The 25,132-nt window shown below is 35.7% G+C and overlaps 2 protein-coding genes across 7 annotated transcripts in view; one reads left to right on the top strand and one right to left on the bottom strand.

Moving 5' to 3' along the window:
* The window catches only part of LOC117425746 (WW domain-containing oxidoreductase-like), a 339,286-nt gene extending 319,921 nt beyond the window's left edge, over window positions 1-19,365 (bottom strand). For all 6 annotated transcript variants that reach the window (XM_034042978.3, XM_058993704.1, XM_058993705.1 and 3 more), the window contains exons 1-4: window positions 19,129-19,365; window positions 17,828-17,892; window positions 16,887-16,944; window positions 16,014-16,192 (exon numbers count right to left, since the gene is read on the bottom strand). In XM_034042978.3, the coding sequence (XP_033898869.2) occupies window positions 16,014-16,192; window positions 16,887-16,944; window positions 17,828-17,892; window positions 19,129-19,235 (409 nt within the window). In that variant the 5' untranslated portion in view covers window positions 19,236-19,365. The remainder of the gene's footprint in view (window positions 1-16,013; window positions 16,193-16,886; window positions 16,945-17,827; window positions 17,893-19,128) is intronic.
* Window positions 19,366-19,996: 631 nt separating this feature from the next.
* Window positions 19,997-24,500, top strand: LOC117425456 (dynein light chain roadblock-type 2). The gene is made up of 4 exons (XM_034042407.3): window positions 19,997-20,122; window positions 20,723-20,798; window positions 21,214-21,381; window positions 21,697-24,500. Exons 1-4 carry the CDS (start codon window positions 20,120-20,122, stop codon window positions 21,738-21,740), a joined length of 291 nt encoding a protein of 96 aa, XP_033898298.1. The 5' UTR covers window positions 19,997-20,119; the 3' UTR covers window positions 21,741-24,500.
* The last annotated feature ends 632 nt before the right edge of the window (window positions 24,501-25,132 follow it).

Raw genomic sequence — 25,132 nt, 5'->3', positions numbered from 1 at the left:
AGCAAAACAGTCAAGATGACTCAAGTTTGACTCAACTAGTCCCTGGTTTGGCACAAGAAGAAAATTAAGTTTGCTTGGTTAGATATTTTGTGGATTTCTTCTCCAGACTAGTTATTCGAATTGTAAGTGTACCTTGCAAAGTCAATCTGTCTTTGTAAGCTCTTTGGTCATTGTGACAGGTTGGCCGGATGTCTAATTATTATTATTATTATTATTATTATTATTATTTATTTCTTAGCAGACACCCTTATCCACTTACAACTTACAATTGTTACAAGATATCACATTATTTTTACGGACAATTACATTATTTTTTTACACATTATTTTTACATACAATTACCCATTAATACAGTTGGGTTTTTACTGGAGCAATCTAGGTAATGTACCTTGCTCAAGGGTACAGCAGCAGTGTCCACCACCTGGGATTGAACCCACGACCCTTCGATCAAGAGTCCAGAGCCCTAACCACTACTCCACACTGCTGCCCAAGGTGGTCAGGAGGTATGAAGGAGACTCAGAGTCTAACTGCGGGTTTAAGCGCTGGGGCACGCATTTATTTTACACAAATAAATCAAGAAAAACACTGTTCACAGAACAAAAATAAAAGGTTTATCAAAAACAAGTCAAGAACAACATGAGCAAAAACACGGAAACAAAACTGGCACAGAGGCCCAAATAAAGGTTCAAACAAAATACAATACAGTTGTAGGCTGGGCAGTAGCCTTCACTACATAGTTACAAAATAATACCAGCACTCACAGTGTAAAACTCATCCCAAACTCCCTTCTCCCAAACAAAGGATTTTTCCCTGCTTATATACCATGTGGTTGGAGCCTATCCATTAATCATTCAATTTAGCTTCAGCCACATCTCTCACATGTATTTGGCAGGGATAGGAAATTAACCCCATCCTTGCCAAACACCACCAACACACAAACCACACAATGCATTTTAAACAACAAATCATTTTAAATATATATTTGTTCAGTAGTTAATATTAAAGTTAGTCAATTTCTGGAAACCTAACGGCTACATGCAGAATTACAGATATTGAAAATGATGCTAACCACCTGAATTAATTATTTCTGGTGTCACAATAAGTATTGTAAACAATCTGATTGGTGCTCTGAGTGTACTACTACCAATCTGCAAAGCTGGAAAGCCTGAAATTAGACAACAAAGACATAAAACAAAACAGCTTAAACTTAATTTTTATTAAAAGGAAAACAGGGGATCCTAATTGTGAGGCAAGTGCTAAAGAGTAAGATCCATTAAAACTCCAAATTGAAGTGGGATTGTAAGCACTTTATGGCAACTGAAGCATGGAATTAGATTCTATAACACTTTATTATGTGTAGTGCAGAGTACACTGCTCTTGCATTGAGGATACTTAGTAATAAAAAAAGTACACAAATCTTTATATCCCTCCCATATGTAAAAAGTTCTTAAAATAATTCGTTTCTTCACTAGTTTATTTGATATTCCCTACCTGTAGGCTGATCAGGACTGCCAAGTTTGGTCTTACTACTCGATACACAACTGATGAAAATGTCAGGATAAAAAGTGTATTTGGATTTTAAAATGCTTGACAAAAGCTGAAACAAAAGCTTTTGCCGCATACCTGTGCATGAACTGCATCAGGTAATAATCTTCCTTCCATCAAACCCAGAAGTGGTAACTTCCTGCTTTTTCATCTAAGGTATATTCAACCCCTTTGCGAGAAAAATTTGGTTATCAGTAAGCAAGTTTAGATGTAGCTTTTTTTAGACGTATGTCCTATCTAAAGGGTTGTGAGCAACTTTGTTTATTCTAGAGTAATCTTCAGAAAATGTCAACCACATAAAACACAACTGCACCTGTGCACAAAGCTATATCACTGGTTTAGAAAGTCCAAAGCTTTTGTAAGTGCTTGCAGTAAAATACTGAAAACAACATATTGCTACACTGTCTACAGGTAGACTGTCTGAAGATTAAACTCTAACATGTTTTTACTCTGCTTTTTCACAGTTCTTTAACTCAAACCAAATGTTAACCCCTCCCACGCACCTTGTTCCTTTTTCATAGCCCCACAATAGCAGCCCATGTGTGCTAATGTAAGTGCAAAACCGGTTTGAAAAAAAAAAAAAAAAAAAAACATATTTGTCTGGCCAACACGAGTTGCATTGCAGAGTACCTGCAAGTGCCTTGTAGCACTGTGTAACTGCAGGTATGTGAATGCTTTATGAATATCAGTATGTACCTTGGGCACCTCTTATTGTTTAACTCTACACAAGTGGGAAGCTCTATTACTTTAGAAGTACTAGGACTAAACATTCCAAAGAAAAATGCTAACCATCTCAAATTAATCTTTATCCACAAGGTTATGGGTGGTCAACCCCCCAAAAAATTGTCTTACACGCTGTCTAACTTGACTGGCCGTTCATCAAATTGAGGTCACCGAAAAGTGCCTCATTTGTTTTGCTGCTTGGGTGCAGACTTCTAACAGTTTTAATGGGATTATAGTATAAAACATAATTTATATTGCCTATTTAAAACCAAGTTTTGTTTTTACAGAGTATGAGAGCACAACAGACTCCTTTACAGGATGCTGAACAATGTCCAGCTCATTGGCCAACATTGGGGTTATCAATGAGCAGCCCCTGCCTTCCAGCAATTCATAGTCTTTCTAAGTTTAGGCAATGGCCAAAATAAGTATCAAAATAGGGCGTAGTTCACTATGAGAACAACATAATTGCGTTTATACACCAACCTAACTGCAGATTAAACTGGATTGAGAGCTGGCTTTACATATTAACTGGGCAAACAATTAGAGAATTTAAGTAAAATGATCAAATCACCTAGAATTGTATAAAAAAAATGGGTGCAGCTTTTCAGCAACAAAGGAAAAGCAGGATCTCAGTGACTTCACAAGGGGCATAATAGCGGGGTCCCCTGCAGCCGTCCAAAAGGCTGCATTGATCTACAAATCCATCAAGACTCCCCGGAATGGTAAAGTTTAAAGAACTCCACCATTAAAATGAACTCTGGCTGCAAGCGGGGCATGACAGAGTAAGCCTGCAACACATTGTGAAAGCAACAGACATCCTACAGTGACCCAAGTCACAGACTCACCACTTTCCACCCAAACATGCACCAAGCTAGTTGGTCCTTCTGACTATAGGCCATTTTGTACATTTTTGACCAGTCAGTGTATCAGCCTCAAATGCAAATGCAGCTTTGTTATAGTCTTTAGATCAGCCTTTTTTTAAACCACAGAACTCTTTGTAAAACAAGCCTTAAACTTACTGTTTTTACTAACAACCCAGTTGATTGGATGTGCGTTTAGTATGTGTGTTCCACACAACAGCGCTTGTTAAAGGTGAGAATAATAATAATAATAATAATAATAATAATAATAATAATAATAATAATAATTTATTTCTTAGCAGACACCCTTATCCAGGACGACTTACAATTGTTACAAGATATGACATTATTTTTACACACAATTACCCATTTATACAGTTGGGTTTTTACTGGAGCAATCTAGGTAAAATACCTTGCTCAAGCGTACAGCAGCAGTGTCCCCCACCTGGGATTGAACCCACGATCCTCCGGTCAAGAGTCCAGAGCCCTAACCACTACTCCACACTGCTGCCTAATAATAATAATAATAATAATAATAATAATAATAATAATAATAATAATAATAATAATAATAATAATATCATCTCACTTTCCATATCCAATGATTAGGGCCCCTTAACATACAAACAAGCCACATATACACCTACTCATAAGCGTTACCTGCTTAAGTTTGTCTGTAAAGAAAAATATTTATTTGTATTAAAATTATCCTGATTTTGAATATGTCATATATTTTTGCCTGCAGTTGAGACCTAAACAAGCATATTTTTAGTATTTTAAAAAATTATTTTATAAGAGGTTATATTCATGGAAGGGGGTGGGGGGATTCAACAGAAGATAAATTAAAGAACCATTTTTGAACGACAACATTCCGGCTATGTACTGTTTTATAAAATAAAAGGCCCTGACATTAATTTTCTACTAATCTGATTGTATGTTCCAAAGCAGGCCATTCTGTGACCTTTGACATCTGAAGCTTGTTATGGAGACGCTGCTCAAATTAATTTCTGTTGAGGTGAACAACAGGACATGGTTGTTTTTTTACAAGTTCTAGCTGTGGAACATTAAAAAGGTCAAGAACGAGTCATTTTCCCCTTCTGGGTAGAATTGGGCCAAAGGCTATTAGATACAGCCACTTAGTAAAACAAGTGGTTATTAACAAAAGTGCCACTCTAATAAGCTCCATAAATGCTCATTCTACAACACACAATTACACTTTTTCCAAGTTTTAGGTCTTTTACTAAAAACTTTAATATCCATTATTTAAAGCATATGAAGAAACAAAGACATGGATGTTTAACAACACAGCCCTGGAGGTATATTGTAAGGGGAATGGCATCTCTGGTAGAATACTTTGTAAACATGAAGTAAAATGAATAATTGCTCAGTAAATTAATAAGCTGAAAAGAATACTCTCCAATGAGTCAGGTTCCCTTTCAATTCGAAGACGACCACCAACGACATTATGTATGGGATATGCCTGCCCATTGGGTAGGTATTGCTGAGCTCTTTGTATCAGAGCTGCCGATAGGCCCCTTCCTGGGGTGGCGCAATCGGTCCCGCTCACCGATGAATTAAAACCGTCATCCTGAGGAAACCATTTCTCTTTTTCCTCCTCAAGACGGTACGGTAAGACCTCTGTGTTTAGCTGAGCGTGTTGATAGAAAACAGCTTCTCGAGTCGATTGCATTTCCCCTGCATTCGTGCTGAAAGCCAGCTTGCCGCTTTCCTGGAATCAACGACTCTTAGGAAATTCGAGTTCTTGTTTTTCTATCTTTCAGCAGCCTCCTCGCTTGCGTTGTTGGCTGCTCTTTCATCTGTCTGTCGTGTGTGAGCAACTGCCTGTGCAGTACCTCCCGCGTGCGTGCATGTCTATTTCTAATAATTTTGACATGCTAGCAAGTACACATTACAGTGGAGGAACTACACTCTTATTTCTATTTAAATCTATTAATGTGTTTGCGATATCATTTACTACATAGTTTAATGGTGTAACAATCTACTATTCTTTTCTATTTAAACCTTCAGGCATTACGGTATTGAGTCTATGTATAATTTCTTCTAAAACTACAAGTAGGTCATTCATGTTATGTTGTAGGTCATTCATGTTATGTTCTTTTTTTTGTAAAGTACTATAGTATTGGTTCATTTCTTATGTTATATTAGAAATGAGAGAGAGAGAGAGATTTGTTCATCCATGACCTTTGAATTTAGTTAGCGTGATAGTACTTTTAAAGGCTGCTGGATAAAAAAAATAAACTACATTTCCTGTACTGGGAAATTAATTTGAAGGTTTGCACAGCTGATCTGAAGAAGGTGGTGTTTGGCACTAGCTTTAAAGCACATGTTGTGCCCTAAAACAGTGTGCCAGTTTTCAAAATTGCAAACAAAACTGGGCTAATGTTAAACACACTTTTCTTTTTATAATCATAAAATAATCACTAAAGATGGATACATATCAGTCTGAAGTCGAGAAGTTCTAATAACCCTTTTGTGTTTTGTACAACTGATTTGCTGAAATAATACTTAAACACAAACATGACCTACTGTGCCAGTATACAGTATGGCACCTTTGGCAAAAGGCTGAATGATTCAGCAAGACCCCCAACCAACAATGAGGTCAATTATTGGCAAACGAAGTTCTTCTTTGACAAAGATGATGCATAACGCAATTTGAGAAACCCCAGTATTGTTCAAATGTTGTGCATATATAACTTGGACACTTTGGAGTCCATTTAACATATTTGTTTATCTACTTTGTGTGTCATCTCATAACCAGTCATGACAGGTCCAAAACTGTCCTACAAGTTTTAGGTACAGTAATCTGTCACATATCCGACTGTGATGGGACCAGAGTAAGGGCGGATATGTAAAAAGTCAGAAAAATGAATCCTGTTTTAAATCCCATTATACACAGCTTTAACAATTACTATATTCACACAATTATTTTTTTGAGATTCAGCTTTTATTAGGGCACTCCCCTAAATCCCTTGTTTAGAAAGAAATAGAGTATTAATGCTTGTGACAGAGTAGCTGTGTGGGTGCGTGCATTCGCTGCTGAGTGACAGGCAGGAGAACGGAGAGACGGAGGTTGAAGTTGATATACCCCGCAGGCGAACAGGATTTATTTATTTATCAAGTGAACACACTGAACAGCTCATGAGACACTATCAGCAATGGAAGCGCACGGAGTACATACAACACAGTGTACGAAAACTTTGTTAGGATCTGTAATCGCTGAACTAATCTTCTCTGTTCAATAATAAACTAACGTTGCTGAAGAGCTTGACCATGGCAGAAAAACGGTTAGGGCGGATATGTGATGGGCAGATACACTATGGATTACTGTACACGTGTTTCTTTTAAATGGTACAGCCCTACAATCCACAGACAAATAAATAGCAAGGATTGATCTAGCTGGTTTGAAAGTTAACGCGTTTCATGACAAAAGCCAAAACTAAATAACAAGGATATGTGTTAGATTATTTTTTGTACTACTATATGATTGTTGTTGATTAGGAGTTTAAAATGATAGTATTACATGTTACAAGGCCAAACAATGAAGGATAATAGCATGGAGTGCATTGCCAGCAACTGTGTATGATTTGCTGGTATTGATTGCATGTTGAAATATCGTCCGTGAAGACAATCAATTGCTAGGTGCTGAATATGCCTGTTATGTTTATTGATATTTGTGGAGGAGAGTGGTAAGCTTTTACATGAGCAAATATTTTATAATTGGTCTACAATTGGAGCATTTTTTTTACTGAAAGAAAAAAAACTATATATTCTTACTTGTTTTTTTCTACATATTATTAATTTTTATTTAGTCATTTGGCAGACACTTTTATCTAAAAAGACTTACAGAGACCATAGGGGGAATAGGACCTCAGTTTTAAGTCTCATCTGAGGGACGGAGAACAAGGAGGTTAAGTGACTTGCTCAGTCAGTGGTTGAGCTGAGACTGAGCCCCTTTCTTAACCACTGAACCACCAAGCCTCCAAGCCTCCATACATATATTATTAACTTTTGAGTTTGAATACAGTATTCTGATTATACTGAATATGTTTAAAAATATATATACTGTAGTAATCTAGACAGTATACACAACAATATAACACAGGGGAAATATGTCAAGTTATAGTTCATTTCATACAGTATAGTATCAAAAACACCGTAGTTTTATATTGTGATTTCACCTCTGTTGTGATATGATCATGTTGCAGCCAACGTTCCTTACTTAATTGACCATGATGACCTTTCCAATTATATATAGTACAGTAAATGTGCACAGTGATTTTGCACTGATGCATTTACCATGCCTAACATTTACAATGCTTTACCATAGTTATTCATCATTTAACATCTTGCTCAGCTTAGTCATAGAATATCACAGAAAACTTTAAAATGGGAATATAAAATATTTAAAAGAAAGGAATTGGTCTGTTTCCAAAAGTATACGATATCATTTGAAATTATTAAATAAGTAAGTACTCTCTCTTTTTACACATCCTATCCCAGACTGGTACAGTACTGTGAAATATTGAGTGATTTCTTGGAAATACAGACATGAAGCCACAAATCAGGCCCAGCTAGGGCTTTGGTTTCTTTGAAAAGTTTTCTATTTTGTTTCTGGCCCCATCCTGGTCCCTGCCTTGCCGTGTGTAAAAATGACAAGCCTGTTGTTCTTGGAACCCACTAAACAAGGAGGCGCCAAACTAAATGAAAGAAGCTGACTGATGTAAAGGCTTTGCTGTAAGATTGACCAAACATTCGTACAGTATGTTAACCATTTTCACATGATTTCATGTTTATTATCTTTTTAAGATGAACAGATTACCAGGCGGAGAGTAATGTTTCTGATGACAAATACAAGCCTCTACAGCTCACAACACAAATAAAGCCTGAGCTTTGAAGCCTACGTAACTTAGCTCTCTTTGTAGCTGTTCCACAAGAGAGACTTTCACTGTGTAAAACTTTCAAAGAAAAATGGAGCCCTGGGTAAGCAGTAGATATTCAAGACAAACTGCCAGGAATAATTTGTATTTAATTTCTACACTATATTCTTTACACAGGCATCAAATGCAATACTACATTATTCCGTTAATTAAACTTGTACACATTTGTGAACAGGCTGGCTGGTGGTGACGTCAGGCCAGGAACTAGACAGACAGGACTGGTGAGTGAAATGCGCTGTTCCACCGGTTTATTATAAATAAAAGATTTAAATAAAACAAAACACTGAGACACCAAAATAAATGGCACATTGGCCAAAACAAACACACTAAACAAACACGGTGAGACAAACCAAAAACAAGTAGCTTGCTGATTTAAAGCCGGCACGATTAGCAATTGTGATTCTTTTCTGTACCTCCTGACCCATGTTCTCTCCTCACCGAACACCCAACCCCATGTGCGTGAAACACTCACTCTTTTATGCAGCTGTACCGAAACTCAATTGCTGATCAATCATTCAATTGAATCTCAGCACAGTCTGCAAGAGAACTAATTGTGCATTCCTGTGCCCCCATACAAATACCCACTTTAATCTGCACATGAAGTGATTGTGCAATCCACATGTCTAAATACAAATATACATTTTATATCATCCGTGCTACATAACCCACACTCCGTGCACCACTACAATAACACATATAACAGACAAAATACACACAGGTGTAGGGTACCCCACCACAACATTATACAGAATTAATATGGAATCTATTGAAATAAAATGCTTGAGTGTTCCTTGGGAAATACAGAGTGTCAATTCTCAGATAGTGCTACTAATGATGGAGCTGTGATTTTGATTTCTATTTTTATTATTATTATTTTACTGAAGAACCTATTATTATGGTAAAGGATACATCTGGTTATTTAAAAACAACATATCTGCATTTCCCTGCAAACCACTCTACATTTTTTCATAGGCAGAGAATGGATGTCTGTGTAGATAAAATGAACTCTTGAGATGTATCTGAACTGAAAATGAAATACAATTTAGGTTAAATGAAAACATGTTGCCCATTAAGACATGAATTTATTCACTTTGTGAAATTCTGCAAGAAAACTTTCCCCACAGAATAATAAGAAATACTAGATTAACTGTGCACCAGGCTTATTACCAATTACATTTTCAAACATCCTAGATTTTTGCATTACAAAAGTACAACTACGCTAGATTAAATCTGACAGCCATGTTAACTGTAACTGGGAAGATCTTGAAAGGACAATTTTAAATGAAAGGGCCGTTAAGAAACACGTATTTTAGCAGCATGAAAAATCATAAACTACATCCACAGTATGCATGTAAAAAGTGTGACATCCTGATGAACAGGTACGTTAAAATATCTTCATATTCTGATACTATTTTGAACTAAAACAGTAAAACATTTTGAATAAGCAGTTTTCAAGAAGCATGTCATAAAGTTTTCAATAAGCAGCCAGGAACTAGCTAACTAGCCAGGAAGAGACTCATTTAATCCTTTAATTTACGACCAATTCATTTTAGAATGGGAAGGTGTTGTCCCTACAAAAGTAAAATGTATTGTTTGCAATTATTACACCCAAGACTATCTGCTCCCCTTGACCAGTTCCCCTTGTTGTTATTGCCTATTCTGCTCATTATAAGCAAGTCTGCCTTTCCCTTATGATCTCAAGCGGTGCCCTCTGTGTCCAGTTCTATCCGCCACAATAATTTCTCATTCTGCATATAGACCTGATAACAGGTCTATATGCAGCCGCAATTGGGGGGGGGGGGGGGAGGCAGCTATTTTAATCATGGTCATCAAAACTGATGCAAGCTTTCTTTCTTACTGTACCTCTGCGATTTCAAATATTGTAAACTGGAACTGCAAGATCCATAAAGTACTGGCCTTCTCATAATAACATAATAATTGTTTGGCACAGCCTTCAACATAATATACAAATCCACGCTCACCACTGCACGTATATTAAAACAGTAATCATTATTGAACCTCTGGGCCCAGATGCAATTTCTTGCATGTTACAACAGGTTAAGCATGCATTGTGAATTTCATCCAAGGTTGATAAAGTTCAATAATCTGACTAATCATCCATTTGTGGTAGTCATTATGGACCCAATAAACAGATTCATCAAAAAGGACATGAAAATCTGATTCAATTTCCCGTCCTGCTCTGTAACAATTACCACATGGGCAGCCCTTCGGTGCAAGCCCAGTTTTGTGTATAGTGTTTGGATTTGATGCAAGTCCTGAAATTGATTTATATTTTATTTAACCAGTCCAGGATACAACTCTGTGTTTGTAGCAATGACTGACAAATCAATCACAGCATTAACAATTTAAAAAAAGATTTCGAAAGAGTTTGAAAATAACTTCAAAAAAAAAAAAAAAATCCAATTGTGTCCTAAATTTATGTAATATTTTTAGGCTAGCCCATTATTTATTTATTTTTTTACACCAGGCTTCTTCCAGATATAAAAAGTCACACTATCAATTCAGTTAATGCAGTCATGATGTGGAAAGAGTCCAGATTTCAGCAGAGAGTGGATACTTTCCAGTAAAGTTCCAATTAAAAAGCTGGCATTAGCCAGAGCTAGCACTTTCTTTACAAAAACAGAACAGTGTCAAATAACCATCTTGTTTAAAAGACACAAGAGGTTTCTTGAATAAAATATTGTATTTTGTGTTTTTAGATTGAACGCACATACTGTATTAAAAAATAAACATAATATTTTTAAAAGAACTTCTACATAATTTTATTATCGGTTTTAAATAATGTTCTGACACAATTTAAATCCTAAACTGTATCTCTTGCAATCAATTCTAGCAGAGCATTGAACAAGAAATTCATACTGACCATTGTCACACAGGTAAACTAAGCATCATGCACACAAGAATTGTAGGACACCTTAAACTTCAAGTTCATAGAACATCAGGCTAACACTTTCTCACAATATGAATAGAAGTGATGATCCAGTACTGCTAAACATCGGATCCCACTTTTAGACAGATGTGATTCTACAGTGTGTGCTCCAGATGTCGTAGCTGGAATATCGGAGTACAGAACAAAGGTTCACTGGCAATGGTGAGAGAAGAGGATAGGATGCTTGTGGTGTGCGTTGGTGCTTTAAGACAAACTTCAGAGGCTACCACAGTACTTTACAGCAGCAAATAGCTTTGGCTAATTCAATAGTAACCAATTAAGAAAGGCATAAGAGGTAGGGAGTTAATGGAAATAAATGGGAGTCATCAGGCAGAGTCAAAGGAACTATACACTGCTTGAAAACAAGTGTACCAGGGTAAACTGTCATAGAGCCATCATGGACAATGGAAAGAAGGCACCATTTATTTCAATCAAAAAACCTATTCATTTTAAAAAGGAGGCTAATGCACAGTAAATCAACACTGTTTTTTAGACTAAAGAAGGGAAGAAAGACAATGAGAAAGTAAGATTGATGCAGGACCAGGTTGCCCTGTGGGCCATTCTACGATAAAATAAAACACATTTCTGGAGTTAAATTTAACTTGGGTTTATTAATAATAATAATAATAATAATAATAATAATAATAATAATAATAATAATAATAATAATGATCATCATTTCCCATGCTTTATTGCAACTATAAAACTGCAAAAGAAGCTATCTGACTGTGTGCTGTACCATACAAAGATGTTGACCTGTATTCAGTATAAAGAAAAAACCATTTGAAAAATGTCATGCATGTTATTTTAAATGTATAGGTACTGTGACAATAGGGGGGGTTATTTGATCAACCTACTGTATGCCGGGTCAGGACATTGTTTATAGTACTGGGGAATTAACATGGATAGTATATTCCACAATTTTAGGGTTAAACCCAGGATAACCACTTATAGGTGGCTGATGCAATCAGATATATTCAAGTTTAAGATCATTGGAATTCCAGCATGTGTGTTAAGGCTATGTAATAAAGTCACCAACATTTCTTTAGCTCTAAAGTGCTTTCTGCAGTCATCAAATAGGCAACTTGTTAATTCTGTAGGACATAATACAAAATAAAACAATACAAATTGAATAAATAATAAAATATATGGCTAAACATTTTCTGTTAGCTATATTCTCTCTGTTTACATGCACATGAAATGAAGAAAAGATGGTGAAAATTCTTTTCAGGCCAATGAATGAGCATTTTTTTTTTTTTTTTTTGTTTTTTTTCCCCAGATTTGCAAAATGTTCTTCAGTTAACATGAATGTTTAAACAGACTTTCCATGTATAGTTTCTTGTGATTTATTGTTAAAAAGTTGGATATTTATATTTTGAAGGAACAAGCAACAATATATCACTTAATATTTCACTAATCTTTACTTCTAAGTTATTTAAGTACCTGTGTCAACACAAAGTAAAAATGTGGGGGTTTTAATCCAAATTTTCGCAAGCTTTCTGGAACACTGAAAGAGTTACACTGCCCTCTGGTGGATATAGTCCATATTAATTCAGCACTGATCCATAAAGCATTTTATTTTGACACACTTATATAAGTGTAAACTGAAACCCAATTAAATCAAGCCAGGAGTCATCACTATATTATACATTATACACCCAGCTACCTCCAGACCCTCATCTCTCCCTACACCCCCACTCGACCTCTCCGCTCCGCCTGCACTAGAAGACTGGCTCTACCTCCGCTACGCTCCCCTGCCTCCCGAGCCCGCTCCTTCTCCACCCTTGCTCCGCAGTGGTGGAACGACCTTCCTACAGATGTCAGGACTGCCCAGTCCCTGACCACATTCCGGCGCCTCCTTAAGACTCACCTCTTCAAACAGCACCTGTAGAACTCCTCTGTTGTATCCTGGGACACTATCACCCTTCATTTAAATATGCTTTATTTTGCTCTTATCTGCCCCCTATTTTACTGCATTTAATCCTGTACCTCAGAATATTGTAATCTGCCAAGTGTTTAATCTGTAGTATTTTGTACTTAATCATATCCTGATGTAACTATCACTACTTAATCATATCCTGATGTAACTTTCACTATTATCTGCTGTATTATTGAATTGTGGTTTGTCACACTTGAGAATTATTGTATTTCTTGTTCTTATTGTATGACTTATATTGTAACACTTGAATGTATTTGTATTTGCTTGCGATTGTAAGTCGCCCTGGATAAGGGCGTCTGCTAAGAAATAAATAATAATAATAATAATACATTGCAAATGTTTTTTTTGGGTTTTTTTTTTTACTAAAGAATGGGCATATTTTGTGGCTACAACAAAAGTCAAACGGAAGTTAGCTCATACTGTGTTCTTAAGGTTTTTGCATCTTGTGTTTACTGCAGTTATAAATAGGCTAGATAAGTGTCCACATGTTTCTTTACAACAACAAAAAAAGCCACGATTAGTATTTTCAGCATATAATGTGAAAGTAAAAATAAACCAACTGAGAACAGCTACTGACTTGCAAATTATAATTCAGCAAACTGCATATACTGTATTGTGCACAAATTGACAATCTGTGACATTCTAGAATGTCACAGACCCATTCCACATTAGTTCAGGAATCTCCAGCCTATTCTTATTGTGCAAGAGGCTTGAACCAAATAAAGGGTGTGCGTCAACCCTTTTATTTGGTTCTTGGAAGCTACTGCTTTTTTCAAAAGGTAAAACATGATATCTTATTAAACAACAATTTAGGTCAATATTTACAACTATAAACATGTTAACAGCTGCTTTGCAAAATCCTGTACAGTATTTATAAAGACACAATGTTACATAAATGCAAAGCCTAATTATGTTTCTCCAGTTTCGAAAACTAAATTTAATCCAGCTCTTTCAAGTTTTACTTTCTAGTTTTTACGTTTATTTTTAATTTAAATGTAACAAAACTATTAGAATATGTGATGGAAATGGAATTCATATACATTTCTTTCCATTGCTATTTAAAAACAATGTTTATAATCTGCTTCCAAATTGGTGCTCTCCATCTGCTAAATCAACCAGCCTGTACTAACCAAAGAAAATCCATATCAATCTAAAGCTGTGTGTGAAATGGAAACAGCACAGATCTCAGTTCACCTTGCGTGTCAGGTGTTCTCCTAATTTCCAGAGGGGGTTCTGTAAAGGGATTAGAGCTGGAATCAAGCACACATCTGGTCATTTTGTTTTTACAGTATATGTGCATACAAGAAATCATTTTAACACTTTAAACCACACAAGCAGATCAAAACAGCCATTTCCTGTCTCTGAATTTGTCCGACCCAAATTCATTTTGCCAATTCAAATAAAACCAGTGGAGATTTGATAACACCTGTAATTGTGTGAGACACTGCTAGGGAATTCCTTTGAACCTGCCAGATGAAACAATAGCACTAGGCCACTGCTGGATTTAAAGAAATAGCTACGTGCTTGAGAAAATAATTATTTAAAAAATATCAAAATATTTTGAAAAAGGAAAGAAATAAACAGCAATGATATGTTATTACCCAGTATGTATATTTTTATAATGGCTTAAAAACATATTTCTTTAGCTATGGCTTTCTTTATTTGTTTTATTTTATCATTTTATCTAACACATTATACAAGATATACACATAATAGTGCTAATAATCTATATCAGCTTTGAAAATCCAAGCAACACATTTGAGCAGAAACGTGCTTGCTTCATACCAGTTCTACACAAACAAAGCTTATTGCCAAGTATCAAAGTCAACATCAGTAACAGCATGGCAGAAGAAATCGTGGATTTGAAATATGTTTTAATTATGAAGCATTTCCTCACACAGGAAAGTTATTCATTATTCTTTACAGTAAGAGATGCCTCATTCTGTATCGCTAATTAGAGTTTGTTGAGTTCATGTACCATGTTAAAAAAAAATATTTCCAATTTTAAGTTTATAATGGAATTGTTGTTTTTGTTTTTCTAGATCAATTTAAAAAAAAGGGCAACATATTATAAGAAAGATTTTAGTGAACACAAAACTTAAACACATATTTGTAATACAACAGTGCCCCTTGCTGGATACAAACCGCAGCTGTTGTTAAAATGTGTCCCTCCAGGTGTTCAGAAAAGTCAGGTTTATACAGAAAAATACAGACACTTTTACCCACAATTAGAAGATCAAAACATACTATTATTCCACTCTAGGGGTATACTGTGGTGGAGGTACATATGTCCAACTTTTACCTTGAGCAGCGCTTATCACAATGCATTTACTGCAGTGTTAAGTTAAAAAGTATTTGTTTTCTAAAACAAGAACAAAACATTGATAAAAGCTTTAAATAAAAAAAAAACTAAATCAGGAGGTTCGTTTACATCTTACATGCACCTTAGTTATTTCTTGACAATTCTGAAACTATTTGTTTTCCACATTACAAAAAACAATGGTAAATATTTTGTGAATATTTTTCTTGGTTAGGTCATTCTTAAAGCACAAATTATTGAAAGCATCAAACTGGGGATGCATGTTCATCTGTCTTTACGTACTTCCACCTGTACGTCACACTTTTTATTATATCTACTAATACCACTTATCCATTCTTTAGTTGTTGAGCGCTGAGATGGAATATATGATGTCTGATGTATCGTTATCATTTTCATGAAACACACTGTAGGGATCCTACAGTGTTACAGAACTCCCTATAGCATTTAACCAAACAGAATACTTTTGTTGTACTGTACCTAATCGCAGGAACATCTTTTTCAACATAATCGTGACTGTTTTTATACTTTTATTCATAAATCAGCTGGGGAATAAAACTGAGCATAACAGATTATCAGCAGTGCTTCTGAACAGATGTTGAGATTGCCTTCTGACTGGCAGGGCATCCTGTGTTTGCACCATCAATGCTCCCTCCGGCAACAACACCTGACGATCAGGAACTAGTGATTCAGATGCTAGAACTGCGTATTTGCAACTCACCAATTCCAGAGTTGGCTCCGGTGACAATGATGACCTTTCCTGTAAGGTCTCGGCCCTGCAGGATCTCCATGGCGGAGCTGTTCCCATCATACCGCTGTCTGCTGCTGGGCTTCTCCGGACAGTCCTCCACAGTGAAGGCCAGTCTCGGGTCAAGGTAGGTGGTTCTCTTGTTTATGTGACTGTCATAATGAAGAAGGCAAAGAATGGGATGGGTACATTTAATAATTGACTGTTTACAAAAAAACAGGGATTCCATGCTTTCATATCCTTTCTGTTAATTCCTTTTGCTTATGGTTTTGAAATTCCCTTTCACCTTCTCTACCTACTTTCTGGATAACCTGGCAAGGAAGAGGTAGATACTTGTTTGCTCTATCAGCATGGCTATGCGAGTAAGGGAAATCCATGCATTGATAAAGGCCACACTGTCTGCAGAGCATGAAGTCACTTAAAAATAAGGGGTGAAAGAACTTTTCATTGGCAAATGTTGCAATTTAAAAAGTTACAGGATAAAAACAATAAAAAAAACTACATTAGGTAGCCCAAGATTAATGCCAATTTGAGTCTGTGAAACCAGCCGTTCGAAACTCAGAACTGGACTGTATCAGGATAAGCTGTACAATGGCCTTTGCAAGATTGTCTTTTGTCTGTAATAAACTCATGTGCTAACAACTGAACTGGAGGAGTCTAAATAGCCAACACATATCCCACTGCTACTGGTTTCTGTAAAAATGTTGCTGCCCAATTATTTGGCCTGCTGCACAATAATAACATCAGACCACTTATGCTGTTTGTTACTATTCACCCAGACTGAACAACAGAAATCTGCATAAGTGCATTTAAATATATTTAAGACCAGGTTAAACTGTTACTTACTTAACAAAAAACACTTGGCCACTGTCATCAGTTTCCTGTTCCCATCCATATGGTAAATCTAAAGAAATAAAAAAATATACATACTATTTTTAAATATTGATAAGAAATCATTCTGGGCAATTCACGTGCAACACTGTGACCTAGAAAGTAAAAATAGCTATTAGGAAAAATAGTGTTTCATTTACTCAGTGTCTTATCAATAAGACAATCATTTTCAGAGTAGCCCTGTGTATGTATGTATGTATGTATATACCTACTGTGAAATCAATTGATCTGTCACTAATGAGACATTTAAGTTTAATAATATTTAGAACAGGAGGCAGATTTGTCACAATCCACCTTGAAATTGGAGCCAAGGTTTTAAACTATTGTGCATTAGGATAGAACCATCAGAAAAAAAAATGTTGGCCGTTCAGTTTATCAGATGTCAACAACAGTGTAGCACACATTTTAATGAAACAGCAAAAACATGAGTATGTAAAAGCATCGCTAATCGGAAACCTTTGTGTTAAGCCTCTGTACTCACATAGATTCTTCAGATAGCTTGCTAGTCATCGAAATATAGTTAAAATGATCAGATGCCAGGAATACACTATAAGCAAGTTGCTCTGAACTGATCACTTTTATCACATGAATGCTGGTAGGTCACTAGTTACATACATTCTGGGAGCTGTACGGCAGCCAATTTAGAGCAGATTGAGGCCCAAATGGCTGGCATCTGGTCATTTAAAGAGCCAGATAGATCTGAGTAATGACTGAATCAACTCCTTGTGTTTGACTTCATAGGGATCAGTGAATCTTTCAGATGCTTGTCAAGTGCAAAGCTGCACTATACTGGTTTGTGATACAGTACTATAAATCCACTGATCTACCCAAGCCTGAAGCTGTTATCAGTGGAGCCTACATTATACTGCGGGTCCTCTTCTCTCTCAAATACAAACCTCCTGCCACCCGTCTCCTTTTTCCAGTTTTAGGATGTTCCCATTGGGTCTTCAGCTCCTCATGGCTGTGAATACAGTAAGAACAATCCTGTCACAAATTGCAAATAAATAAGCATAGTATAAAAGTGTAGAAAGTGCTGTCTTTTGCTACATGTTTTTTAAAATGTCAAACTGTTTGTACAAACCAATTACCCTCTATTAACGGCATCATAACCTACAGGTATAAATCTTTAATCTATACTATGGAAAACTTGAGGGGCCATCAAAATTGTGGGTATGTTTTTATTTTTTAAAATGAGATGGTTGCTTTTGGCCACAGTAAACAAGCAAAATGTATTCCAGTTAAGTTGTTCATGTTAAATTAAAGTTATCCAAATCCAAATATATGGATACTGGTTCACTCTTACTACAAATGTGTTAAATGTAACACAGTTCTGAGTTCATACAGGGACAACAGAATTTTGTGTTGAAATGAACAAACCACAACACAATAACATGTATTTTATGGCTAAATACAGTAGTGTGTAAGAAAAGCACATTATTGTGCTGTGGTTTGTTCATTTTAACACGCAATTGTGTTGTCCCTGTATGAACTCAGAACTGTGTTACACTTAACACGTGTTCTAATCTACAGAGAAATGTTACACCAGTACACACCCAGTGCAATGTATTGTATGTAAAAACTCATTTGAATTTATATAACAAATTCAATAAATAAATTGTTAAATTGAATCCCCTAGAGATGAAATAATAGAAAGGGTAAGTTTGATATAGTTTATATGTGTATACTTAAAAAACAAAGTACAGTAAGCCACTACTATTTTTGTAGAGGGTGAATCTTTGTTTAACCTTTGATGCACAACGCTCTGTAAATGCAATTTTGTTTGCTGAAACCAGTTAAAATACTAAAAGGATAAATAGTAGTGTTTTTTGCCAAAAGCTATTAATTTGCAAAACATGTGTAATAAACAGCAAAATAACACAATATAAGCGCAGAGCAGTCGCTGTTATATTTTAATAACAAGTGGAATGTTATTGTTATGCTAGACTCTCATCATATGCAAAACACGTTTGCATTCAGGAAGTTTCATTTGGGCATCGGTATCTTTACTGCTCCTGGCAGCAATATCAGTTGCATAAAGTGTGCATGTTTGGTTTGTTATCAACTATCTAGTCTGTAGTTAAGTTGCAATGACTCGCTTTGCAGAATTATTTGTTTCACGGCAGACTGGTTTGTCCAGTGCGAATCCACTAATCCTTAATGATAATTTCAGAAAAGCACTTTTTAATGCCTCCCTTACTTTGCATAGTAAACCCATCCATCCTTTGTGGTTCTTTCTTCCCAGCCAGATGGCAACTCGTCCTCACTGTCAGTATCATCCAAACCTGCGTATTGTAATGCTGCCATGGTGCCTTGCTGTGGGTTTTATGTAACCGTGCGATAAAACTGAAACATGAAAGCAATTCAATGGGCACAAAAGTGTGCATGGGACGGTCTGCGCACTGCTTACTGGTGAAGCAGCACTTCCGGGATTTATACCTGACGTGCAAACGCAGAAAAAAAGGCAGGATGGGAAGTGTAGTCCTTGAAATCCATTTCAATTTGCCAGGCATACCATTGGTGTCATACACAGAAGAATTATTTAAGGAATGGTTGTTGACAGTAAATTTGTTTATTATTATTATTATTATTATTATTATTATTATTATTATTATTATTATTATAAGTAGTCGTAGTGGTAATAGTAGTAATAGAAGTCGTAGTAGAATACTATTGTGTGTTATGTCAGCTTCATTATTAATCACAACCTATATGTAAATATTATAGTAACCTTCTGGCGGTCCCTGTGTCTCCTGCAGCAATACTATGGCATTCTATTATTTATACTGATGTTGTTATTTTGTATTTATTTATTGATTGATTGATTTATATGTATGTATGTATGTATTTATTTAGTATCTTCTTGCATTTGGACAGATAGTTATTGTGAAAATAAACCACAGCAAATTCGCACATCATTTAGGTTTGCCTCAGTGTTTTGTAGTTATAGATAAACATACAAGCAAAACGAGATCACCTCTGTCTAACGTGTGCAACGTTAAAACCAAAGAACATCTTTGGAAAAAAAAAATTGCGATGTGTCCCGCCCAGTTGTATGGTCACTAGTTTTTGGAGTTTTAATTGGCTAAACGAAATGATATCCGTTTCCTCTTAGCAACAACAGAACAGAGAAGAGAGTTGTGAGTTGACAGTTGGTAGAGGCGAGCTTACTATACTACAGACAGACAACCATGGTAATTCTTATTTTGCTATTATTATTTAAGGGGGAAATAAATACGTTACAATGATATGAGGTTTAAATATATTATCCATGTATAATACGCAGTGTGTGTTGTTCTTTTTGAGCTGCGGGTCGTGCTGATGGATTTTAGCTTTCTACCGGAGTATTTACAAATGAAGGAGTTAAGAAATATGCTGTGCATCAGTACCTGTATATATAACATGAAAAATGTAGTTCATTTCACATGTTTTAAGGTGAACGTTACGCTACACTGTGCTGGTCTAACGGTATCTTGTTTTCCATTAGATTACATTCTCACGCCCTCGTCACATACAGACGGGATAGGCTGTCATTAATACGTTTATTGTATTGTATTATTTTAAAGTTTTTACTTTGATAAGTGATTCTAGTAAGTGCAATAAAAATAATTCATAATAGCCGTGAGAAATTCTATTTAAGGTATTTCAATAATAATAATAATAATAATAATAATAATAATAATAATAATAATAATAATAATAATGGTATTTATAACTTTCTTATATCAAGCAAATGTTGTTGATCTGGTTTCTTGTAACAACATGCATTAACAAACAAACGATCTTCTTTTCAGTCAGAAGTTGAAGAAACATTGAAAAGGATCCAGTCACACAAAGGAGTGATTGGAACAATTGTAGTCAATGCAGAAGGTAAGTCATTCATTGATACATGTGAGTGATATATTATACAATTGTAGTCAATGCAGAAGGTAAGTCATGATATGCGAGTGATATTATCCATACATTGTTAAATGAATATAAAGGCTAAAGCACAACACATTTGGAATTATGTTTTCTTTTTTGCAAAAGACAACCTAATGTAATGATTTTGCAAGTGCAGATTCCTTTTATTTTATGGGAAGATTAATTCAACTTTGTTGGTGTTGTTCTCTCTCTGGTAACAAAACTCAACAACCATCACATGGTTAGGTGTCCAGTCTGTCAATGAATAACAGGGAGATAATCCCAAACGACTTGACCAAAATCTTCCCTGGAAGTGATAACTGTAGAAAGTTTGACCTTTGTCTTACTTTGTTCAAGTATTTGAATGCCTTTTATTTCTCAGGAATCCCAATAAGAACAACACTTGATAACTCGACAACAGTCCAGTATGCAGGGCTGCTCCATCAGCTCACAATGAAAGCTAGAAGTACAGTAAGAGACATTGACCCACAGAATGATCTGACCTTTCTCCGGATCCGGTCAAAGAAACATGAGATTATGGTAGCACCAGGTAAATTTGCTTTGCTCTTATCTTTATGGTTATTTTATTTATTTAATCCAGACATTTAACCAAAGTCTAGTCAGTCATGTACAACTGTCTTAATACACAACTGAGATTAAGCTGTTACAGTTTCTGTTGAATTCAGCCCATTAGACACACATGGGCTACCATCAGCAGTGCAAATACTGACTGATATTCTTGGAAGTCTGTACATTAGTTTTTTGTCTGACTTGTTTTGAATGTTGACTGTCTGTAATTCCAACATCAAAACCGTTCAGTATGTTGCAGGAAAAAAAAAATACTATGTTTCTTTTTTTTTTTCAGACAAAGAATACTTGTTGATTGTCATTCAGAACCCGAGTGAATAGCTTCTTACGTTGGAGCTGATTTGTTTCAAGGAAACACTGACCACTGAAACTCCTGTGGGATTGTGTAACCTTATATTTCACATTCTGCACTGAATAGTGTAATTATCAATAAGTTGTATTCGTTACCTGGTGTACTCAGTAAGACAAATCTGTCATAAGTTTTTTTTCTGTTACTTGCTTATTCATTCACATGTAAAAAAAAAAATCCTCAATGCCAAGAAGGAAAGGGCCAGTAAAAAAAAAAAAAAAATTAAAAGGAAAAACCTGAGTATTTATTATTTATTTTTTTAATGTAACTGAACATGTTTCTTCTTATTAGTAGGGATGTTGGTGCCGATTATGAATACAATACCATAATCTGTAAGTTTCACTGTCATTATTATTATTATTATTATTATTATTATTATTATTATTATTATTATTATTATTATTATTTGCAACTCTTTAATGACACCACAATGTTTTTAGCCAAGTGTGGAGATACTTTAGAACAGTAGATTCCAATGAATTTCAGATTCAAAAGCTCTGTCTCAAATCCAGAGGTGAAAGTAACTTTAATTTCTTACCGGTACTGTATTATTGTTGAGTCGTCGTACTTAAAAAAAATAAAAATAAATAATAATAAAAAAAAGAAAAAACAAATAAGAAGAAGAAGAAGAAGAAGAATTGATACCTAACAGCAGCAAATGTTTTACCGGTACTCAGTACCAGGCTGTACCGGCTTACTTTCACCTCTGCTCAAATCTGCAATGATCTACTTTAACATACGGGTCAGACCCCCAAATGTTCATCTCCAATCCACTTTACAAATTGCTATCCTGTGCTTGTGGGTCTGTCCATCAATGAAGAAAAAAAAAAGCCGGATAGAAGCAGTAACTCGGCATTGGTCACAGCACACTGTTGTGGGTGTGGTGGCTCGCGGGAGGAAATGCAATCTTGTTTGTAATAGTAGCACTGTATGAAAATGTAAAACTGTAGATGGATCTTGCTGTAGAATTTTAAAATTTATTTGCACAATTTTCTGTACTTCTCTGTTGGTGGGATGGTAAGTGAGGACTAGAGGAATTCTGTTCACTGTGTTTTTTAGTGGTATGTAAAACATGCTTTCTGTCTAAACACGAAACACAGCACTGTTGATGATCTTGTCTGGAAAAAAAAAACACATTTCCTCAATTTTAATGAAAAAGTCTTGATCATAACTGTAAATATGTCTGAGTTTTAAAAGTTGGGAATAGGGAATTGAGTCGCTGCATTAAAATTGAGGAAATGAGTAGTGTACTGCATCATTTGCACAAAATGCAAACAATTGTACATTGGGGAAACTAAAAGACGTTTAGCAGACCGTTTTGTGGAACATTTACGAAGCATTCGAATCAACACCTTGACATTTCCAGTAGCCCGACACAACAGCAATAATCACACTGCTGAAGATATCACAATCTGTGGAATCAGTCAGTGTTTTGGTACAAATTATACTCAGAAGCAAAGAGAATGCAAGCTTATCTTCAAACTTGGAACTTTGGAGCCTCTTGGAATGAACATTCTATTCTGACATCATCTTAACATCAGCAAGTTTACTGCACTTTGTTACTTTTCTTTCTACAAAGCTGAAGAAGGGCTTTTCCCTGAAACGTCCTGAAATAAATGATTTTTTAATCATTTAAACTTTTTGTGTACATTGCCATAGTTGCTAGAGCTGGAAATTCACATGGTATATAGTGGCAAACATAAGAACCCCTGATTCTGTTTGCAATATGAGGTTTTTCACTTTTGCTGCCAGGATTCGGAGGCCTTTGTTGTTTGTATTTTTAGTATCAAAACATATTATTATTATTTATTTCTTAGCAGATGCCCTTATCCAGGGCAACTTACAATTGTTACAAGATATCGCTTTATTTTTTTTATACAATTACCCATTTATACAGTTGGGTTTTTACTAGAGCAATCTAGGTAAAGTACCTTGCTCAAGGGTACAGCAGCAGTGACCCCCAGCTGGGATTGAACCCATGACCTTCTAGTCAAGAGTCCAGAGCCCTAACCACTACTCCACACTGCTGCCCATACTGTAGAACAAGTATTTGTTCAGAGGCTATGAAGTTTAATTTAAACGTGTAGGGCTGTATTGGGCATGTGCTGGGCAGTTCACCAAAAATGCAGTCATGTACAACTGGAATAGGTTGTGGTCCACTTTTGTTCACAATGATATTGTTCTCAGAGTATATAGCAGTGAAACCAATGTTAAGGTGGTGCTACTGTAAGTTTCAGTTTCCCTTCTCTTGATTGTGTCGTGCATTATTGTATTTCATTGTGTTGTATATTGCTTTAAAATTACAGCTCCTGATTTTGTAGCTGCAAAATCTAAAAACAACTAAATGTCCTACTGGTTCTATTGAAATGAAGGATGACCCTTATTCCACTAGCAACTTGCTTTTTTAACAACTCACAAAGCAAAATACTAAAAATATGCAAGTCACTCTCCATATTTTAGCTTTGGAGAGTGATATATTGTATGTTTTAGGATTTAGTGTTGGGCATTTTAGCTTTTTGCATGGCTAGCCTAAGGGCTAAACACATGATAACCATACTTGTATTGTTGTATTGAAGTAGTAATGCTGTTAAACCTGTAAAGGCACTGGAAACGCCCAGATTGCCTATTAGCAGGGATCCAAAGTGGCTTGCAACCACTCAATCCATTATTAAGCATTTAATAAACAGAATGAGCACAATTACTGCTCTAATTCATTAAAACTTCAAATTAAATGAGTCTGTGTGATTTTCTTGATTATTAAAAGTTGTCTGGATACTTTGCAAGCCCAGTGCACGAACAATCCACTACAGGAGTCCAAAACATCTCTGTGTCCTCCTTAAACGTCTCCCCTGAATATAAGAGTGTGCTCAGAGAATAAAAGGAGTATGTGGAATCTGACACCAGAAATAGGCATAATGTAAATAATGTAGTGCAGGCAAGAACAGTATCTGTACATTAGTAATCGCCAGCACCCTGACATCATCAAAAAGGCGTAAAATTACCAGAATACAGGTAGATCAATACAGTGTACACACTATCATTATTGAAATACTAACACAAAGTCCTTAGATACTTTGGTTAGTTTTGTATCTTTCTAGCCTAAAAAATGTGTGTAGCTTTACAAATATTATGCCACTACATTATATAATTACCTTTATTGATCCCTATGATGTTGTGACTGGAAAGGAACTAGTGTGCCCTCCATGAACCTGTAGGGTCTCAAGAATCTCTGTTTCAGCACCACCTGTTCAGGACAGCTCCCTGGCTGGTGACAGTCTGGGGAAGGTGACACAGGTTAAATCAGGTGACACTACTGTAGATGTACTGTACAGTATTAGTACGTTTGTAAAATGTAGGCAGGGTC

This window comes from Acipenser ruthenus, chromosome 20, assembly GCF_902713425.1.
Source record: "Acipenser ruthenus chromosome 20, fAciRut3.2 maternal haplotype, whole genome shotgun sequence".
Lineage (NCBI taxonomy): Eukaryota > Metazoa > Chordata > Actinopteri > Acipenseriformes > Acipenseridae > Acipenser > Acipenser ruthenus.
This window is presented reverse-complemented; position numbering and strand designations above follow the sequence as displayed.

What these genes read in the sequence shown, in the direction of transcription:
- LOC117425456 (XM_034042407.3), top strand. An exon ending in AATTGTAGTCAATGCAGAAG is followed by an intron (nt 20,799 to 21,213) that starts GTAAGTCATTCA and finishes TTTATTTCTCAG; the next exon opens with GAATCCCAATAAGAACAACA. An exon ending in TGAGATTATGGTAGCACCAG is followed by an intron (nt 21,382 to 21,696) that starts GTAAATTTGCTT and finishes TTTTTTTTTCAG; the next exon opens with ACAAAGAATACTTGTTGATT.